This window comes from Acartia tonsa, chromosome 14, assembly GCF_053477335.1.
Source record: "Acartia tonsa isolate MP-2025a chromosome 14, ASM5347733v1, whole genome shotgun sequence".
In the NCBI taxonomy this organism is placed as follows: domain Eukaryota; kingdom Metazoa; phylum Arthropoda; class Copepoda; order Calanoida; family Acartiidae; genus Acartia; species Acartia tonsa.
The window spans coordinates 8,995,528-9,016,518 of NC_137273.1; the positions used below are offsets into that span (position 1 = coordinate 8,995,528).

The 20,991-nt window shown below is 31.8% G+C and overlaps 2 protein-coding genes across 3 annotated transcripts in view; both read left to right on the top strand.

Moving 5' to 3' along the window:
- The first annotated feature begins 1,281 nt into the window (after positions 1 to 1,281).
- On the top strand, positions 1,282 to 4,978 carry LOC145306035 (uncharacterized). Its single transcript, XM_080147967.1, has 7 exons — positions 1,282 to 1,309; positions 1,824 to 1,884; positions 2,549 to 2,672; positions 3,152 to 3,251; positions 3,628 to 3,687; positions 4,462 to 4,524; positions 4,778 to 4,978. Exons 2-5 carry the CDS (start codon positions 1,829 to 1,831, stop codon positions 3,681 to 3,683), a joined length of 336 nt encoding a protein of 111 aa, XP_080004093.1. The 5' UTR covers positions 1,282 to 1,309; positions 1,824 to 1,828; the 3' UTR covers positions 3,684 to 3,687; positions 4,462 to 4,524; positions 4,778 to 4,978.
- Positions 4,979 to 6,082: 1,104 nt separating this feature from the next.
- Positions 6,083 to 20,991, top strand: part of LOC145306673 (exostosin-1b-like) — a 145,207-nt gene continuing 130,298 nt past the window's right edge. Inside the window, exon 1 of one of the 2 annotated variants that reach the window (XM_080148974.1) lies at positions 6,083 to 6,112. The gene's annotated coding sequence lies outside the window, so the exon portion shown is untranslated. Of the gene's footprint in view, positions 6,116 to 20,991 lie in introns of both variants that reach the window. The other variant, XM_080148975.1, reaches the window with a different exon arrangement.

Genomic DNA, 20,991 nt, shown 5'->3' on the forward strand with positions numbered 1-20,991 from the left:
AAATACAGGGTGTCCAAAAAATATGAAAATATTAATCTGGTCAGAAAACACTATGGCCAATCATACTAAGACACATATTAGAGTAATTTGAAAAAAATAGCCAATTTGGACCAAGTTTTAGCTCTACAGACGCAAAAATCACATTTACAGGGTGTCCTAAAGTGAAATTTGACAACCTTATAGTCCCGGGTGGTCCGAACCGTTATATACCACATATGCACACAGATAAAACACAGGATTTAAGCCAAAAAAATGATTTTTTTCGGACAGGTATTTTGGGTATTACGCTAGATATCCAAAATACACTTTTTGTTGGACACCCTGTAAAATTAGAGTTTTGGCCAAAATAACATTATGTGCGCTTTTTACATGAATAAACGATCATTTTGGTGCATAAAATGTATAGATTGGATGTAAGATTGATGAAAAAATTAATTTATAAAATTGTGAAAAAATGGGTGTTTTTTACATTTTTGTTACCTAACTTCATAGATAGCTAGATATCTAGACATCCAGGGACTCTGAAACTTTTTTTTGGCCATCCAGCATCCTTGAATGACCCAACGGACCAAAATATAGAGTATTAACAAAATCGGAGAGGTAGTGCAGAAAAGTGGTACATTTGGCAAATAATGCACCTTCTATATCCGCGGAAAGCTGTTTATAATACGATGCGAGAAATAACCATTAATTCATTGTCCGTTGTCATATCCCTTAATCCCTGCATCTTAGCGCATTTTTATCCATAAAACGGCTTATATAGACATTTAATTTTGATATATTTTACTCCATGAAGAAATGACTAAACTTTGAATTTCAAAAATTATAATTTTCCTCAGAGATTACCAAATCATGTGTCTCCTTTGTCAAAAAATATCAAATACATTATATTTTGACAAGGAGAGACGTGATTGGTTTATTTTAACGACAAATTCCAAAATTCGTCTTACAAACTTCCTGTCAATAAGTTTCTTTTATTCTTTCTTCACGGAAAGTCAGAAAATATTATGACCAAACGATACACAATGTTTAATATTGTAAATAATAAAAAAACACTTGTTTAAAGTAACATTTTGATGCTTATGATAATAGAGCTACACTTTGAATTTAAACCGCTGCATTGTACATTTAAATCTTAGATTTTAAATCTACAGGACTATTTTAACATGCCTATTTTTTTTTCATCAGAGATATTTATTAAAGATGTAAGGACGGACACACTCTAAATGCACAGAGGCCTCGCTTTAATGATTGACCATCTTTTTGTTTTGAATTAGTCCTCTTGACGAGTTAGCCAGATTACGCCAGGGTATTTATTTATTCAGAAGGGAAAACTAATTTATTTCCAAGGAGGAAAATTTATCTCATAATATTTAATTACTAGTCGTTATGCCTCTAGAGGCCTCTCAGGGCACCTGTGGTGGTGGTGGGGGGAGGGGTTTGACACCCCTTATTAAATTTTAGTTTTAAAAAGAAAAAGTAAAAAAAATAAGGTTGGAATTTTTTCTCTGTTGGGTGGGTTGTGGTGTCCTCCCCCAAAATAGTTATAACCCTTCCCAGGATCTAAAAGAAGCTACGTTGTAAAGGAAAACCATATCGGTTCATCGGTTAGCAAGATCCTTTGGTACAAACAGACAGAAAACCTCACGAACATCATGATACTTTTATATGAGGATTACATACTGAAAAGCTGAAAATTATATATTATAAAACTTCTTAGAGACAATTTATCTTCAAAACTTTTTTTGGAAAGTTTGAATGAAAATATTTAGGTTTTAATTTAGAATTGCCTTCCCGGCCTACGTAAATAAACTTGCTATAAGAACCAATGAAAGATGCTATGGACGTTGTCTATATTGAACCTGTGGACCAACTTATTTCTAGGTAAATTATTGTTGAGCTACTCTATAACTATTTATGGTGTTAAAAAAAACTGTCGCTTTGCTGTTTTGCAATAAAACGAACCCAGTAACAGTGGCTGACTCAGATTATGACGTCAGAAAAAAATTAACCAATGAGAGGCCAGTATACACTCTAATTGACCAATGGTAAAATTTATAGTGGCCTCTCATTGGTTATTTTTTTCTGGCGTCATAATCTGAGTCAGCCACTTTTACTAGGTTCAATAAAACCTTATTTTTCTGTCCAAATAACAGATCTGCCCCCCTATTCCAAGGACCTTTTTCGTCTGCTAGCAAATTTTGTCTGCTACTTTGCTGTGTTAATATTCCCGACACTATTGGTTGATTTTCAAAGACCTAATTGAGAGTCGGCACAAGGTCCTTGGGATGGGGATATCCAGTTATTTAACCCCTTTCCCCTCTAGTGTTTTACTCTAATAGAATGCCCATAACTTTGCAATTCATGCTTATTTAATGATAAAAATATTGAACTGTGAATATACTTAACAATACCAAATTTCTGACATCACAGCATGAGTCCTTCAATAATGTAAAAATGTGGAGCATTTATTCTAAATTTTACTCCCTTTATTAAAAATTTCAGAAGATTTTTAAAACTATTAACACACAGACCAACAAATTTTTAGGTATACAGGACCAAGATATGCATTTTTGCGACAGACAAGATCAAAATATGGAAATGAAGACACTGGCATGATGAATGATTATTACAACAATGTCAAAATAAAAAGAAATCCCTTCCTACGCCAGGTTCATTCAATTTATTATAATTGTTACTAACATCAATATTCTTTACAGTGTTTTTCTCTTCTGTTAATTAAGATAGATAACAAATTTTGTTTCATAAAATTAGTTGCAACTAATAATTTTGTTCAAAGGCTACGCTACAGGTTCTATAATAGTAATCACTAAAGTAGTGGCTTCGCCAATGGGAACGTAAATGGACATGTGACGTCATATAAATGAGTGATTATCCATCTCTTTTTAAAGGGGTTTCTTTCACAACTTCTCCTATCTTCTCTCTCATTTTTTTGACGTCACATTGAGCGACTTACTCCATTTACATGGGAACTTAAGATAGGAGTTGTGGAGGAAAGGGTAGAAAAATAGCTGAAAACCATATAAGGTGAAATATGAAGCTTACCTAAAAAATAATTGGTTTAATGGTTAGCGTATTCTTAACAAACAAACAAAAATTACTACTTTTTTCCTTTTTTATTTGCTTTTAGACAAGAAATTTGAACATAGAGGAAACAAACAAGAGAAGTTTTTTCAAACCAGAAACCACAGACGAATTATACAAGAGGAACATTTTTCTCAGACAAACAAAGGAATGATTTATGTTACAATTTAATCTGAAATTTCAACAACAAAATATTTCTTCAAAACAGTGGCATGCACAGGATTTTTATCAGGATGTAGGTTTAGGGGGTGAAAAAAGTGTATGATATTTTTATACACCCGCTCTATTATTAGAACAAACGTCCGGTGAGGGGCTGTCCGCCACAGCTCCTTACCACATAGACACATCTAATATACCACATTTATGAATGCTTATGACTTTGAATGTTTTTATACCAGTGTAATTTTCAGTCAAAGTCCCCTTCCAGTTTCCCTGATTCAACCATATATAGAACTAGTACCACCCCATACTTTTTTTAAAAGTTTGGATGTAGTATAATTACTAAACTGAATCATTGTGCGCAGGCAAGAGGAGTTATGAACAATATCCTGAGACAAACAAGAAGTTCAACTTTCTAGGCAGGTAAACACACAGATTTTAAGGGATAAACTATGGACAATAAATTGATATAAACCCTTTATAAAATTATTGGTGGAACAGATTGGACACTGCTAGTTTGAATCAACCATAAAACTTCAGATCTCTCCTCTCTTTACCCTGAACCCTACCTTTCATAAAATAAAAAAATTCCATTTATGGTCCACCCGCCACCGTCGTCGGTTGAAGGGAAATTGTCAATTTTTCTCTCACAAGGATGGCAACATCCATAAAAGCAAAGCTCTGAAACTGTAGGACAAATGAACATTAACACTTGTAGAGTGCTAAAACTGAATAAGCAGAATATAAAATTAAACAAGTCTAAACAAAATAGTAAGTAAATTTGATGCAAAACTGCCTAATACAGTATACTGTTTAATGACATACTTACATTTTTAGGACATGATTATAGAGATGCTTTGCTTACAACATTGTACCTTGATGTCCTAGGAATCAGTATTCCAAAATCAGATGAATATGATAATTTATCATATAAATATTTGTTTCAAAAAGCTAAAGAATCGGCATGTTTTAAAGGGATATTCGGAATTTCTGGTTGCTACGCTTCAAAATTCATACCTAACTGTTAAAGGAATCATCTTGCAAGGTTTTAAATTGATAGAAAAACTCTAAGATATCAATATTAGCAAAAAAAAGCTAACCGTTACGGTCGGACCTACGTACATATGGATCAATCATAATTATAGAAAAGCTTCGCCTTTAAAACTTTTATTCTATACATAAGCATTTTAATTATAGTTTTAAAGAGGCTGGAGTCAAAAAATAATGTAATCTGAATATTTATGGAATGAATTGTCTGAGGTAAGAGTTTAAAACAAGAATAATTATCAATTCTAAACAATTTTTATAATAATTGCATCCAATAAATGAGATAAAATATATAAAATAAATATACAATTATCCAGAACTTAAAAATAAACCTACAATTTTTAGTAGCTTTGTTATATTTTTGCTTAAATAAGAATAGTACAAAAATCAAAGTTACCATTTTGAAAATTGGGAACAATAAGCTTTCCAACATTTTCATTAAAAAAGTATAATTTTTTTTTTTTAGGCTGGTATCAACGTAACAACAGAGTTAACATGTTCTTATACATATGTATATATTTTTTTAATCTATCATATCTATGACGAGCCCTGCTAGTTTTTATATGATAAATAAACATATCTGCATATTATTTACCTATAATGATTATGTATAAAATATTAATATAATAAGTAGAATAATTGTAAAAATAAATGTATCATAATTTCAGTAATTTTACATTTTTAAAAGCGAAGCTTTTCTATAATTAGGGTAGGTCCGTCCGTACGTCCGTCCGTCACGAATAGCTTTTTTCGTTAATTTAGACATGTTAGAATTGTCCTATCGATTTCAAACTTTGCATGGTGATTCCTGTAATAGTTAGGTACGAGTTAGAAAGCGTAGCAACTCTATAATCATTACCAGAATTACATCTTGATATTTTTACACTTTTAACAACAAATTTGTATGTGACCTAATTATCCGATTGGTCTGATTTTTGGTATACTGATTCCCGGGACAACAAATTACAATATTATAATCAAGTCCTAAAAATTTAAGTATGTCCATAATCATTATCCTGTATCAAGCAGTTTTTCAACAAATTTACTTACAATTTTGCTTTGACTCTTATACATCCGCATTCTGATTATTCATTTCTGACATTATACAAGTGTTAATGTCCGTTTGTCCTACCGTTTCAGAGCTTCGCTTTCATGGATGTTGTCATCCTTGTTCTATTATTAGACAATTGCTAAATTTTTGTAACAACTATCAACGCTGCCTCTAGAGGTTGTGTTGATGATTTAACTTACATGTTTTTTTGGTTGGGGGGGTTATCTGGTGTACAAAAATTGTCCTAATCAATAAAAACATCTATAACATTTTGTTAAGAACTTTTTAGCAATTTACGAGATCTTAGCAGACAAACATAAAGAAAATTTTCATGATTACTTCTAAATCTATATGTTAAATGGTAATAAATTAGTATAGAAGAAGAAAGGGTTGTGGATTTATATGACTACTATTGTTCTCTCCCTCCCTATGATATAAATTGTTATAAAGATAACAAGAAAGGTTGTTAAAGTTATTTTTGTGTCAAATAATGATCATTTATACCTTATGTAGTGTTCATACAATATAGATAATCAAAGTAGAAGGATGTGTGTATTAATTTCCAGTAAGATCTCTACAACAGTAAAAAGACTTTTTGGAATTTTGGTGTAAAAAAAGTTAACCGCTTCAACAAAATAAAAGAGATTTCTTTTTCTTTATGAAAGTTCGATAAATCAAGAACGGTTGCAGTCTTAAGATATCCTTATACTAAAACGACCGAGCTAATATTGCTTGATTCACTTCTACAAGAGATAAAAATGTCTTCCCCGGCGGCTGCCGGAAAAATGTTGAGTTTTTGAGTTGGAGAAACAGTTGAGGCGGAATAAATAACCCTCCTGTACTATAATACCCAGGATAATTATAATTAAGATTATATTAGTGAACTTGATATTTCGGAAATTATAATTAAGTTGAAAGATTAATGATTACCTACTAATAAGACTAACATCAAATAACCTAATCACAGGATATATGTATTCCTGACTAACACCTAAAACCTAATATTACAGAGTATTGCATTTGTAGCAATAAAAAGATTGTCCGGTTTAATTTTATATAAAAAAAAGATACAGTTAAAAAAAAAATAGAAAAAAAGATGATCACATAAATGATCCCCAAAAAAAAAGTTAAAGAAGAAAGATCTAAATAAAAAGAAAAAGAACAAAAAAAAGATCTAAAGTAAAAGTAAAGAACAAAGTTTATATAAAGAGAAAAAAAACATAAAACCAAAAAAATCGGACACCCAAGCTCTGTAATATTTTGTAATTATATTATTGTGATTTGTATATATATTCTCTCTTACACATCCGCGAGGGTGCCCCGTACCTATCACATCTCGGTAGGGTAGGGGAGAGAGTAGAATATATTTTATGTTTATGTTGGAGAAGTTTGTGGATTGTTGAATCAAACAAAATTAGCTGTGTCCAAGATGGCAGAAAAGGGAAAATATTTCTGTCTTGGTTGCAAGGAGGCTCTAAAACGGAAGGATACCAGTGTAATGTGTCAAGTATGTGAGGAGTACACACATCCAACGTGTTCTGGCATTAGCAACGATCTTCTCAAGTACTTAATTGATGAAAGCAGCGAAGGTAACTCTATTTCATGGACATGTACTCACTGTAAAAAAGTTGCTAAAGTTCTTAACAATAAAGTTAAAGCACTCAACAAAGATATTATGGATATCAAAAAAAGCGTTAAATCTCTTCAAACTGAGCAGGATGATTTGAAGAAGGAGGTAACAGTTTGTAAAGAGAACTATACTAAGTTGGACAAAAAAATCTGTAATACTTCTAAAGTTGTTAAAAATGATGTTTTTAGCGAGCTGAGAGAGAGGGATGAAAAAAAGTGTAATGTCCTCATTTATGGTGTACCTGAACCAGTTGACCTTGAATCTGGCAAGGAGAAGAAAGCACATGATATAGAATGGGCTGTAGACATAGCATATGCTGTGAATGTGAGAGTTGCTGACAATGATATTAAGTTCATTAAAAGACTAGGTGATTTAAACACAAGTGACGCTGCTAGGCCTATACTTTTAGGGTTTAAGGATGCTGAAAAGAAGAAGGAGCTGATTATGAATTCCCGTGGCTTGAAAGACAATTATGATTATGAAGAAATATATATTGCCCCTGACTTAACTAAGCAGCAGAGAGATGAAGAGCTAGAACTTGGAAAAGAAGCCATGAGAAGAAATGCTGAACTAGATGAAGAAGCTGCTTTAAACTCCGAGTGGAAAGTAGTGGGAATGAGAGGAGAAAAAAGATTAATATTGAGGAGAATATGGCAAGATGCAACAAGGAGGGGAGGAGTCAGAGGAAGGGGAACCTTCAACGAAAGAGGGAGGGGCCCTGAAAGGGGGAGGAGCACAGCCAGAGGGAGAGGCGCAGCCAGTGGGAGGAGCCCAGCAATAGGGAGGAGCAACGAGAGAGGCCCAACAAGGGGCAGGGGGAGAGGAGGTCAGAAAAGACAGCTGACTCCAGAAGCAGGAAAGGAGAAAAAAAGAACGAGACCTTCAGAGGTGGAGGAGGAAGGGGAAGAGGAGATGGTAGAGAGGGAGGCACCAGAGGAGGAGGAGGAGAACATGATGGAGGACTAAAAATACTTTACCTTAATGCTCAAAGTATTTTAAGTAAAGTAAATGACTTAAATGCAACAATTTGTGACAATCCACCAGATATCATTCTGGTAACTGAATCATGGTGTAAACCTAGTGTGACTGAAAATGTTTTAAAGCTTAATGGATTTAATATTGTTTCAGAACTCAGAAAAGACAGATCTGACACTCAAAATGGAATAGGTGGTGGCCTATTAGTTTATTCAAGAGAAAGACTTGATATTTTACCAAGTGACCAATATAATAATGATTTTAACCAATATTGTAAATTTAAGATTTCAACTAGTAATTCTTTTGTTAATATTGTTTTAGTTTATCGACCACCTAATTGTAGCAGAGAAAACAGTGAAAAATTAATTAAACTTATAGAAAATGCAACTGCAAATACAATGTTTATTGGAGATTTTAACTTACCTAAAATCAATTGGAATAATTTAACCTGTGATGGCAGTAATAATGTAAGTGCTGAATTTCTTGATAAATGTTTAGAATGTAATTTTAGTCAATATGTAAATTTTCCAACACACTCTCGAAATAATATACTTGACCTTGTTTTATGTAATGATGATAGTGTTATTAGTATTGATAATTTAGGACCCCTTGGAAATAGTGATCATGTTATGATGATGATAAATACCAATCATTTTATGAAACGTGAAGCAATTAAAGATTATGTTAGATATGATTGGAATAAAGCAGACTATGGAAAAATGAAAAATGAGCTGAACAGAATCAACTGGGAAGAAGAGATTAACAGAGATATTCATAAAGGTTGGAAACAATTTAAAGATAGTATTCAAAAAGTGATTGATAAAAATGTGCCGAAAATTGTCTGCAAAGGTGATAATAAAAAGCCAATTTGGATGAATAGCTATATAAAGAGGTTAAAAAATAAAAAGCCAAAGTTATATAAAAAAATGAAGGCTCATAACAGAGCTAAGAGAAGAGTAGAGATTAATATATCTAAACAGACTGGTAATGCTGGCAGGAAAAAGTTCACATCTTATGTGAAAAGTAAAATGAGTGACAAAAAAGGCATAGGACCTCTTCTTGATGAAAATAAAAACATTGTGAGTGATGACAAGAAGATGGCTGACCTGTTAAATAAACATTTTAGTAGTGTTTTTATTCATGAAGAAAATGAACAACTTGGACCAAATATGGATAACATTAATATTGGAGTGGAAATAGGAGATATAAATATTACTTATGACAAAGTTGCCAAGAAGATTGATGAATTAAAAGTTGGAAAATCTCCTGGTCCTGATGGGATTACAAATAATATCCTAAAACAGTTGAAGGCTAGTGTAATAAAACCATTACAGATACTTTTCCAACTTTCAATTGAAACGGGAGACATGCCGGATGATTGGAAACTTGCTAAAGTTATAGCCATTTTCAAGAAAGGTGCCAGAGGGTTACCTACCAACCATCGTCCAGTTTCCTTAACAAGTGGTGTATGCAAGATGCTTGAAGGTATTGTTAGAGAGGAAATAACTGATCATCTGTACACTAATAATCTCTTGAAAATGACACAGCATGGTTTTATGAAAGAAAGATCCTGTCAGACCAACCTATTGGAATTTTTGGACTTTGTAACCCAAGCTTTGGATAATTCTAAGCCTTTGGATGCCATTTACCTGGATTTCTCGAAAGCATTTGACAAGATTAGTCATCCCAAGCTAATACAAAAACTTCAGGCTCATGGGGTGTCTGGAAATGTCAGAAAATGGATTGAAAAATGGTTAACAAATCGTAAACAATATGTTTCAGTGAATGGAGAAGAGTCTGATGTGGAGTTAGTAACTTCTGGTGTGCCACAGGGAAGTGTGCTTGGTCCACTTCTGTTTATCATATTTATTAATGATATTGATGATGCTACAGCTGGAATTAATATGATTCGAAAATTTGCTGATGATACCAAAATTGCTAATATTGTTGAGACTCAGGAGGATGCTGAAAACCTGCAGGAATGCCTTAACAGACTTTACAAATGGAGCCAAGATTGGAGCATGGAATTCAACATTAAAAAATGCAAGATAATGCACATTGGAAGAAGAAATCAGTCATTTAATTACACTATAAATGGCATTGAACTATCTAAGGTAGAAAAGGAGAGAGATATTGGAGTCTGTGTTCACTCAAACCTTAAACCTTCTCAACATATTCAGGAAAGTGTTGGCAGAGCCAGAGCAGTGTTGGGCCAAATAACTCGCTGTTTTCACTTTAGAGATAAAGTTGTTTTTCTGAGGCTATACAAACAGTTTGTAAGGCCACATTTAGAGTTTTCTAGCTCTGTGTGGTCTCCGTGGTCTATTCTTGACATACAGAGTCTGGAAAATGTGCAAAGGAAAGCTATCGGTATGATCTCAGGCCTAACATCAAGAACCTATGAAGACAGATTGACAGAGCTCAATCTTTGGACCCTTGAGCAGCGCCGAAAAATGTTTGATATGGTCCAAGTTCACAAAATTGTAAATAAAATTGGAAATGTAGAATGTGGTCTGAAGTTTGTTCAAAACAGAGAAAATAATCTAACTAGAACTCGAGCTGAACCTCTAAACCTAGTTAAATCTAGGTGTAATCTAGAGATTAGAAGGAATTTTTTCTGCGAGAGAGTAGTGGAGGGTTGGAACCTAATTCCTTCGGACATCAAACACACAGCAGATGTTAAAAAGTTCAAGCAAAAGTTGGTTGAATGGATGCAGTTACGAGTTTAACAGAATATCAGACATTCTCACAGGGCCCCTAGCTGGGGACACAGAGAATTACAACATCAAGTATCCCAAGTATCAAGTAAGTAAGTAACAGGATGTCTGTGTGTTTGTGTGTCTGTGTGTTTGTACCAAAGGATCTCGCTAACCGCTGAACCGATCGATTCTCCTTAACAGGGTAAATTAGCCCCCCCCCCTCTGAAAAAAAATCGACCTTTCCTTCCTCAAGTGTCCCTAGAGGCCTCTAGGGGCGTAGCCGCTTGTTCTAAATAACGTAATCTTATGTTAAGCTATGGACTGGTCCCCAAAGTTTTTAATCATGTCTTCTCATTCCAAAATTTGTCCACCAATAATTTTAATCTATAGAAGGGGTAATTTTGTTTATCGTTGTTGGGGTTGTAATTTGTGAATTATTCTTTTAACTTGAATATTTTTTGTTGTTTCAGTAAATAAAATCTGGCTGTTTTTTATTCACATTATGATTCTATCAATTATTTTTTATTTCCCTTACTATATCATCTTTAATATTTTGTTTTTCTTATGTTTAAAAGCATTTATATAATGGCAGCTGCGCCTTTAGCTTCTAGGTCTGTGCTACAAAAATCAAATGTAAAGCTTACCTGAAAAGAATATCAAAACTAAATTTTTATGATAACATAATTTTCGAGCTTTTCTATAATTAGGGTATGTGTACGTTCGAGCGTAATGGATAATCCTTATCGGTAATTTAGGCTTGTCAGTATTTATATAATAGTTGGGTACGATTTAGTAAAAGTAGCAACTCTATATCCATTGCTGGAAAGTCCGTACGTCCATTTAAAATATGATGAATGATGTATAACTTTTTGACAGAAAATTTTTGTATGTCCTTAAACAGTTTCCTGTATTTGCGCATTTTTCAACAAATTTATATACTCTTTAGTTACAACTTAAAAATTTATTTTCTAATATTCTTTTGACACTCTACAAGTGTTAATATTCCTTTGTCCTACCTTGATGTTGTGATGTTATGAAAATGAGTTATGAAGGGACAGACAGACATACAAAAAAAGTTGATGATGCGCTTTATTCAGGAAGGAAGGGGGTATTGGGCTGTTTATTATACTGGTCCCCAAAGTTTTAAACCTTTCCTTATTCGTTAGCTTAACAACTTTGGGAACTTTTATAAAATTTTGTTGGTTGCTTCAGTAATTTGAGTCAAAACGTTTCAACCACTAATTGTAATTTAGAGTATGGACAATTTTGTGGACCATCACTGGGGTTGTATTTATATCAATATATTGTCCATTGTCTTATCCCTGAAGATCCCTGTGCATCATTTGTATTTTCTCATCCTTATACTAAAGTAACAGGATGTCTGTCTGTTTGTGTGTGTTTGTGTGTCTGTGTGTTTGTACCGAAGGATCTCGCTAACCATTGAACCGATCGGGTTCTCCTTAACAGGGTAGCTTCTCATAGGTCCCGGGAAGGTTTAAACCTATTTTAACGGAGGGTACCACCACCCACCCAAGAGAAATCTTCCCTAGAAATAAATCCCCCCCCAAAAAAAAAATCTCCCCTAAAATTTGTATTTACTTTTTCTTTTAAAATCTAAAATAATAAATTGGGTTATAAAATTCGACTCTCCTCTCCTCAAGTGCCCCTAAAGGCATCTAGGGGCGTAGCCGCTAGTGTTAAATAAATTAATCAGATTGAAATATGCAAATCTACTTAAACAACAATAGCAGAGGCGTGCACTGGTATTTGTCAAATGGTGTAATTCATGTGGTGTGAAAAAGCAATTTTCCCTAATTTCAATTTTTTGGTAATACCTTTAACAAAAAAGCGCAAATAAGACAATATAATCATGATATAACCCTAGTAATCTCTGTCTCAGCAATTTACCTTTTTTTGTGCTTATATAAGCATTTTTGTCAGATTTAAGTAGGACGTGCTCACATCGGGAAAGTCCGCACTTTACAACAAAAGTGGCTTACTTAAATCGGACATGTCGGACTAACGAGCCATTTTCGTAGGTTAATTGCTTACTTGAAGAACTATTATTGCCCTATAAACCCCTAAAAAACCCCAAAAATAAGGGTGGCTGATAAGAATCAGCAAAATCGGACGCTTTTGAGGTAAATGTCTTACAGATTAAGATTTTAATCCGGATTATTTTTCCTCAAAATTTAATCCCTTCTCAGCCATTTAGGCTATATTTGTAGTTGATTGCTTACTTAAACAAGCCATTTTTGTGATTAATGTCCTACTTATATCTTCCATTTTTGCTACAAAATCCTTACTTAAACAAGCAATTTTTGTGATTAATGTCCTACTTATATCTTCCATTTTTGCTACAAAATCCTTACTTAAACAAGCCATTTTTGGGGTTGATTGCTTACTTAAATCCTCCATTTTTGCTGCAAAACCCTTACTTAAGTAAGCCATTTTTGGGGTTGATTAATTACTTAAATCATCCATTTTTGTTGCAAAATTCTTACTTAAATAAGCCATTTTTGGGGTTGATTACTTATTTAAGTAAGGATTTTGCAACCAAAATGGATGATTTAAGTAAGTAATCAACCCCAAAAATGGCTTATTTAAGTAAGGTTTTTGCAACCAAAATGGATGATTTAAGTAAGGATTTTGTAGCAAAAATGGATGATTTAAGTAAGTAATCAACCCCAAAAATGGCTTATTTAAGTAAGGATTTTGTAGCAAAAATGGATGATTTAAGTAAGCAATCAACCCCAAAAATGGCTTATTTAAGTAAGGATTTTGCAACCAAAATGGATGATTTAAGTAATTAATCAACCCCAAAAATGGCTTATTTAAGTAAGGTTTTTGCAACCAAAATGGATGATTGAAGTAAGCAATCAACACCAAAAATGGCTTATTTAAGTAAGGATTTTGTAGCAAAAATGGATGATTTAAGTAAGCAATCAACCCCAAAAAAGGCTTATTTAAGTAAGGATTTTGCAACCAAAATGGATGATTTAAGTAAGTAATCAACCCCAAAAATGGCTTATTTAAGTAAGGATTTTGTAGCAAAAATGGATGATTTAAGTAAGTAATCAACCCCAAAAATGGCTTATTTAAGTAAGGATTTTGTAGCAAAAATGGATGATTTAAGTAAGCAATCAACCCCAAAAATGGCTTATTTAAGTAAGGATTTTGCAACCAAAATGGATGATTTAAGTAAGCCATTTTTGGGGTTGATTGCTTACTTAAATCATCCATTTTTGCTACAAAATCCTTACTTAAATAAGCCATTTTTGGGGTTGATTACTTACTTAAATCATCCATTTTGGTTGCAAAATCCTTACTTAAATAAGCCTTTTTTGGGGTTGATTGCTTACTTAAATCATCCATTTTTGCTACAAAATCCTTACTTAAATAAGCCATTTTTGGGGTTGATTGCTTACTTCAATCATCCATTTTGGTTGCAAAAACCTTACTTAAATAAGCCATTTTTGGGGTTGATTGCTTACTTAAATCATCCATTTTTGTTGCAAAAACCTTACTGAAATAAGCCATTTTTGGGGTTGATTGCTTACTTAAATCATCCATTTTTGTTGCAAAAACCTTACTGAAATAAGCCATTTTTGGGGTTGATTGCTTACTTAAATCATCCATTTTTGTTGCAAAAACCTTACTGAAATAAGCCATTTTTGGGGTTGATTGCTTACTTAAATCTTCCATTTTTGCTGCAAAATCCTTACTTAAACAAGCCATTTTTGTGATTAATGTCCTACTTATATCTTCCCTTTTTGCTACAAAATCCTTACTTAAACAAGCCATTTTTGTGATTAATGTCCTACTTATATCATCCATTTTTGCTACAAAATTCTTACTTAAACAAGCAATTTTTGTGATTAATTTCTTGATTAGGCTAGTAACTAATGACAAAAAGGGCTTGTAGATATAAGTGTTCTATGACAAAACTGGAGGACATATGTAAGAAATTAATCACAGAACTAGCTAGTAAGGATTGTATAGTAAAGATAGAGGATATTATTAAGAAATGAATCACAAAACTTGCTTGATTAGGTAAAGGTTTTCAATAATAATAATGAAGGAAATAATTAATAAATTAACCAAAAAGATAGCTTGTTTAGTTAAGGGTTTTATAATATAAACAAAGGACATAATTAAAAAATTAACCAAAACATTTGCTTACTTAATTAGAAGCTTGTAGCAAAAGGGGAAAAACTTAGCCAGTAAATAATGATAAAAATTGCTTGTCTCAATAAAGCTTTTTTAGTAAAATTCTAGGATTTTTGCTTTAAAATTAATTAAAACTTGAATTTAAAAAAAATCTTGACTCAATTATGGCTTACTGAATTATAAGACCCCTTATTGCTGTTAAAAAATCAATAAAAAAGCTTTTAAAAGTAAAATTATATTAAATTATATAGTAAAATATTAACAAAATTTAGACTGATGAAAATTAGGTTGAAATTTATACAATTAAATTATATTTCTACTTAAAACTCACTAGTTTTCAGCATAAATCAATCTGATGTTTCTAATTTAATGTTGTGTTATAAAAGGTCCAGCAAAACCACTCCAACAACAGACTGAGACAATCTGCCCTTAAAGTGATCCTAATGTCCTCTAATGATATTTTTGATTGATTTGCTCAGCTCTGTTCTCCACTGAAAAACTCATAAGAAAAAATCATATATTTATAATGAATATGATATGATATACATAAAATACTTCTTAACAAATTTTAGTTAATATTTTTTACATAAATATCAATGAATGATTATGAATTTTTAGAAACAATGAATTCTAGTTAAATATAGAAAATATGACCACAAAATATCCCAATAACTTTTTGCTATTGATAAACTAAATAAATATTTTAAATAGTATTTTTCATTTAGGGTTAGACTTTCATTTTAAAAATTTCAAAAATATAATACAAGTGCAGTGATGTCCAAAGGGGGGGGGGGGGTACTGGGGTGATTACCCTCCCAATTGAATTTGGGGTTGCCTGTAGGCACCAAAACATTTTTAGAAATGTTTTTTTATTTTATTCAGGTTATAAAAAATCTTGTTTTGTTTTGATAAAGTTTTGAAAAAGTGACTAAGGAAAAAGTAACTTAACATGAAAGATTCTTTAAGCAAAATTGAGGTAAAAATAATTTTTTTGTTACTGGCAAAACTTTTTACAAAATTGTAATTAAAAATCTAAGTTATAAGCACTTCTTTACACATATTGAGTGATTAAAGGTTGATGATATTTTAAAAATATTACTTTGGGGTAATAAAAAAAATTACACCCCCAATAACTACCCCATTTTTAAAAGTGTATAGCTTTTCCTTACATTGTTTTTTTTTAAAGCTAATATACTTTGAGGCAAAATTTTTATCTTTAAATTGCATTAACTACATCTTACAGACTTGCCAACTTTTCTCTCCAGCAATTTTCTAGAATTTCAGTTTTTTAAAACTTTAATTTGAACCTGATTTTCTGTTACACAATAACTAATGCATAATACCCTTGATAAATTGGTAATTTTACAGAATCAAAACTTTGAAATGAGAGAAAAGTAACAAAAGTCTTATACTACCTATATACTACAGGGTCATTCAAGAGAAATGATTTTAAAAAAAAAAACTAAATTAGGCATGGAAAATAAAAAATTATATAAAATGCTTTATAGATTTGGAAAACCCATTCTGGGACATTCATGTTTTAAATATTTAAAAATGATTTTTTTGACAAATTATGCCTACAAAAACGGTTTTTCTAACAATTGTGTAAAATGCTTTGTATATTTTGAAAACCTATTCTGGGACATAAATGTTTCAAATATTTAAAAATCATTTTTGTGACAAATTATGCCTTTTAAAACGGTTTTTCTAAATGCCTTATTTTTGATGATTTTCTGATTTAAATATAATGGAAAAAATGCTCACATTTTAAAAATTCAAATTGCGCAGCTTGCTTTAATAGTAGAAAAACGTTATGCATACTGTTAGAATTGTCATAAACTTTAGTTTTTGGATATATAAGAGCCATTCATGTGCTATGTATAGTACAGGAGCTACGTGTTAAAATGTTCCAACTTACTTAAAACTTTTCAACCTTTCTCACACTTTTCAATGTAGCTCCTAAACTACAAATACCACAAAAATAGTACTTATATTTTCAAAAACTAGAGTTTATGACAATTCTAACGGTGTGTATAACGTTTTTCTACTATTAATACAAGCTGTGCAATTTGAATTTTAAAAAGGTAAGCATTTTTCCCCAATCTTTAAATCCATACATCTTCAAAAATAAGGCCTTTGCAAAAACCGGTTTATAAGGCATAATTTGTTGTAAACATCATTGTTAAATATTTGAAACATAAATGTCCGAGGATAGGTTTTCCAAATATACAAATCATTTTACACAATTGTTTTATTTTCCATGCCTAATTAAGTTTTTAAAAAATCATTTCTCTTGAATGACCCTGTGGAATAACATTTTTTAAAAACTTTTAAAGGATGCCTGCAAGAAATATAACGCTATAACTGCTGAAAGACTGCCACAAGTAGACCCAATATCCCTAAATTTGAAGCCTTCAGCTTCAATAACAAAAAAATTTTTAGGCATTTCAAACTGACATTTTATGTACAATACTCATTGCTCATGTTAGAAATTAAGAAATTAAAGTATGTAACCTAGATTCAAAATTATATTCATATATTCATAAAACAAATTTAGGTTGCCAGTAACTAATTATATATTTTTCCAATAAAAATACCCCTTTTTATGAAATGAAAATTTTGAAAGATTTCTATTGCTCATAATAGAAATTAAAATATTAAATTATGTGGCATAGACAAAATATTATAATCTTATCTTTTTTCAGTTATTCATAAAATTTTAATATCATGTAGATGCTAAAGTGTTCTCAGAAGAACAGGAAATATCATTTTGATACTATTATTTACAAAAAAAACTTTGAAAAATGGACTGAAAACACCAAAAATTGGGAAATATGTAAAAAATCAAAAAAGCTACTTGTACTTTCATCTTTAAACACTAAAATTGCTTGGAAATTCCTTGAAAATTTATTTTTAATACTGTAATCTAAAAAGAATTTTTAAATCGGACCATAACACCAAAGATATTTAGAAAATGTAAAAAATAAACAAAAATATACTATAAAGCAGTCTGATCACCACAGATGTTTTCTTAGAATGACAGGAAATTTTATTTTGTAAATAGAACCAAGAACATTGAAGATATGGGGGAAAATGTGAAAAATATAAAAATAGCTGGGGAAAAAATCGGACTGAATGGATGTTTTATAGTTGATTATGCTCGTTAACAAGAAGTTTCAGCAGTCTATCTTTTATAAGAGCCAAGAAAAAAAAATATTCAAGGAAATTCAACTCTAAAATTATGTGTTAAATCATATTTCAGGCACAGGAAATAAGAGAAAACAGAGGTGGAGGGGATCCTTTGTTAAAATTAGAATAGTATATTGTTGCTTTCCTACTTATGCTTGATAAAATTAGTATGGTATAATGTTTCTGTGCTACTTATGCATATACCTGTCCTTGTTAAAATCAGAATAAAATAATGTTGCTGTACTACTAATAGATATAACTGTCCTTGTTAGAATTAAAATAATGTTGCTGTGCTACTAATGGATATAACTGTCCTCGTTAGAATTAGATTATTATAATGTTGCTAATTCCCCTTGTTAAAATCAGTAATTTACCAAAAAAATACTTAATCACAAGGGGAGAGATTACTATGGATATTAATACTGCCGCGCTATTTATGAATATACTTAACATTTTTAAAAATCAATATTGTATAATTATGCATACTTGTCCTTGTTAATACCAGCATGATCTCTGGGGCTCGGTGACGCTATTTAATTGCAGTGTAACATGCTTAATCGCCAAGTGTATTTAGTAATGTAACACCTATGTAATAGACAACCAACTCTTTGTTTGCACGACCTTTGTCTAGAAGTCCTAACTGTGCATGGTAATGAGTTGCGTGTTTTAGTCCAAGGCATTTCCCCTACTCTAATTATTAATGTCGAACATCTGAAAAGCATCAGTGCAGTAGGAACCATTTTTAACGTCCTTAGTTTTGACGCAGTGTTGAACCGAGACTTGATCCCATCAATTCCTCGACAATGAGTGGATGCCCTACGTGTTAAGCCATGGTTGCGCGTTAATATCAGTATAGTATAAAGTTTTTTAATAGAATGTTTGTCTTTCTTTAATGAGAACTAATGGCGTGTCATCACTTCCTCCATAATTTATAAAAAAAAACAAGGATGACAACATACATAAAAGCGAAGCACTGTAACGGTAGGGACAAACGGACATTAACACTTGTATAGTTTCAGAACTGAATAATCCTAATATAAATGTATAAGAGTCAAAGCAAAATTGTAAGTTAATTTGTTAAAAAACTGCTTGATACAGGATAATGTTTATGGACATACTTACATTTTTAGGACTTGATTATAGAGTTGCTTCGTTTATTACATTATACTTTGTTGTCCCAGGAATCAATATACCAAAAATCAGATCAATCCGATGATTAGATCACATAAAAATTTGATGTTAAAAAAGTAAAAAAATCAACATGCTTAAAATGAACGTACGGACATTTTGGTAATGATTATAGAGTTGCTACGCTCTCTAAATCGTACCTAACTGCTAAAGGAATCACCATGCAAAATTTGAAATCGATAGGACGATTCTAACATGCCTAAATTAACGAAAAAAGCTATCCGTTACGGACGGACGGACGGATGGACGGACGTACGGACGGACCGACCCTAATTATAGAAAAGCTTCGCTTTTAAAAATCAAACCATTAACATCATTACTGCACAAATAAATTTACTAATTAACCTCTCTCTAATATAGATGTTATTGTGTTATTTGGCGAGTATAAGATTGCAAATATGAGAATATGCGGAAGTGAAGACCCAAAAGATTTTTTTTTGATAAAGGATATGAAAATGGATGATTTTTGTACAACCTAATCAATTTTTTTTAAGTATCCAAAGTTTACTTCAACAAATGAGAGATAGTGTTTAAATAACGTGGTAAAATCTTCAGTCCAATGCTCCCTCCCTTTACAAAGCTCCTTTAAATTAATTTTTTACAAACAAACTTGAACATTGATTGGTTGGTTACAAACAGAAGTGTCCAAACTTTTAAACCAATAATTTTATCTGCAGAAGGGTTAATTTGATGACATTAAAATATAATATGGAGGGAGAGGACAATAGCAGATAAACTATGCATATAAAGTGATAAATAAATATAATTGCATCGTATCATAGGCAGCTTTCAGCGGACATGAAAATATAAAAATGAAAAATCTAAGATTAAACCCAGTTTTTTTAGACCCTAGATGCCGAAGGTCGGGCCTATCAAAACTGGTAATAATTTTATGATTCTTATTCAAATATTCGTGAATAATTATATGTAATAAGATGCTATACATAATTTTTTAGTATTATTGAGAACATGTTTTACTTCAGCGGATATTATTCGGTTACGAAGCCATACTGGAAACAACTTGTATTTTAAAAAGGGCTCGGAAGCCGTACAGTAGCCTCGAATACAATTCAAGTTTAAACCTGCTATTGTGACAAAAAATCGAACAGAAGGATGGTGTTTTTAGGAACAGGTTAAGACTTCCAGCTATATATTAAAGTTGTAATATGACGATTTCACTGAGGTTTACACGCGGCTGCCGAGCCCTGATCTTAAGCTGTGAGGGACAGGCATTTAAAGGGATACGATAATAGAGAAAAATTGTATTACATCCCTTATGACAATAAACAAGATTACTCCTTAAAAATAAAACAAATAAGATAAAGTTGTTATAAAACTTCGGGTATCAATGTAATTAACAGCCTAATGTCCCCTTTCTACCTGGCAAAAGATTATTTATCAAATAATAAAAATTTCAAAATTATTACAAGATTTATCCCAGACTTGCTGGACCTGAGGGGACCGAAGGCCCTGGCTAACAAAACTGGTAAAAAGGGAGTTATTGTTTGCTCGAATTTTCCGTAGAGGTGTGACTTTAAAAAATTTCTTTTTGCCTTTTTAATTGCTAAATTAGACCAATTAAATACAAACGACGAAGCCCAATCTGTCCCACTTTTGAGCAAGACGATTCCCTTTTCTCCCATCTCTTTTCAAGAGATTTTTCTCCCCCCCCCTTCCCTTTTTCTTTTATATGACGTCATATAAGAATCGTCTTGCTCAAAAGTGGGACAGATTGGGCTTCGTCAATACAAACTTATTAAGACATCATTTTTATTATT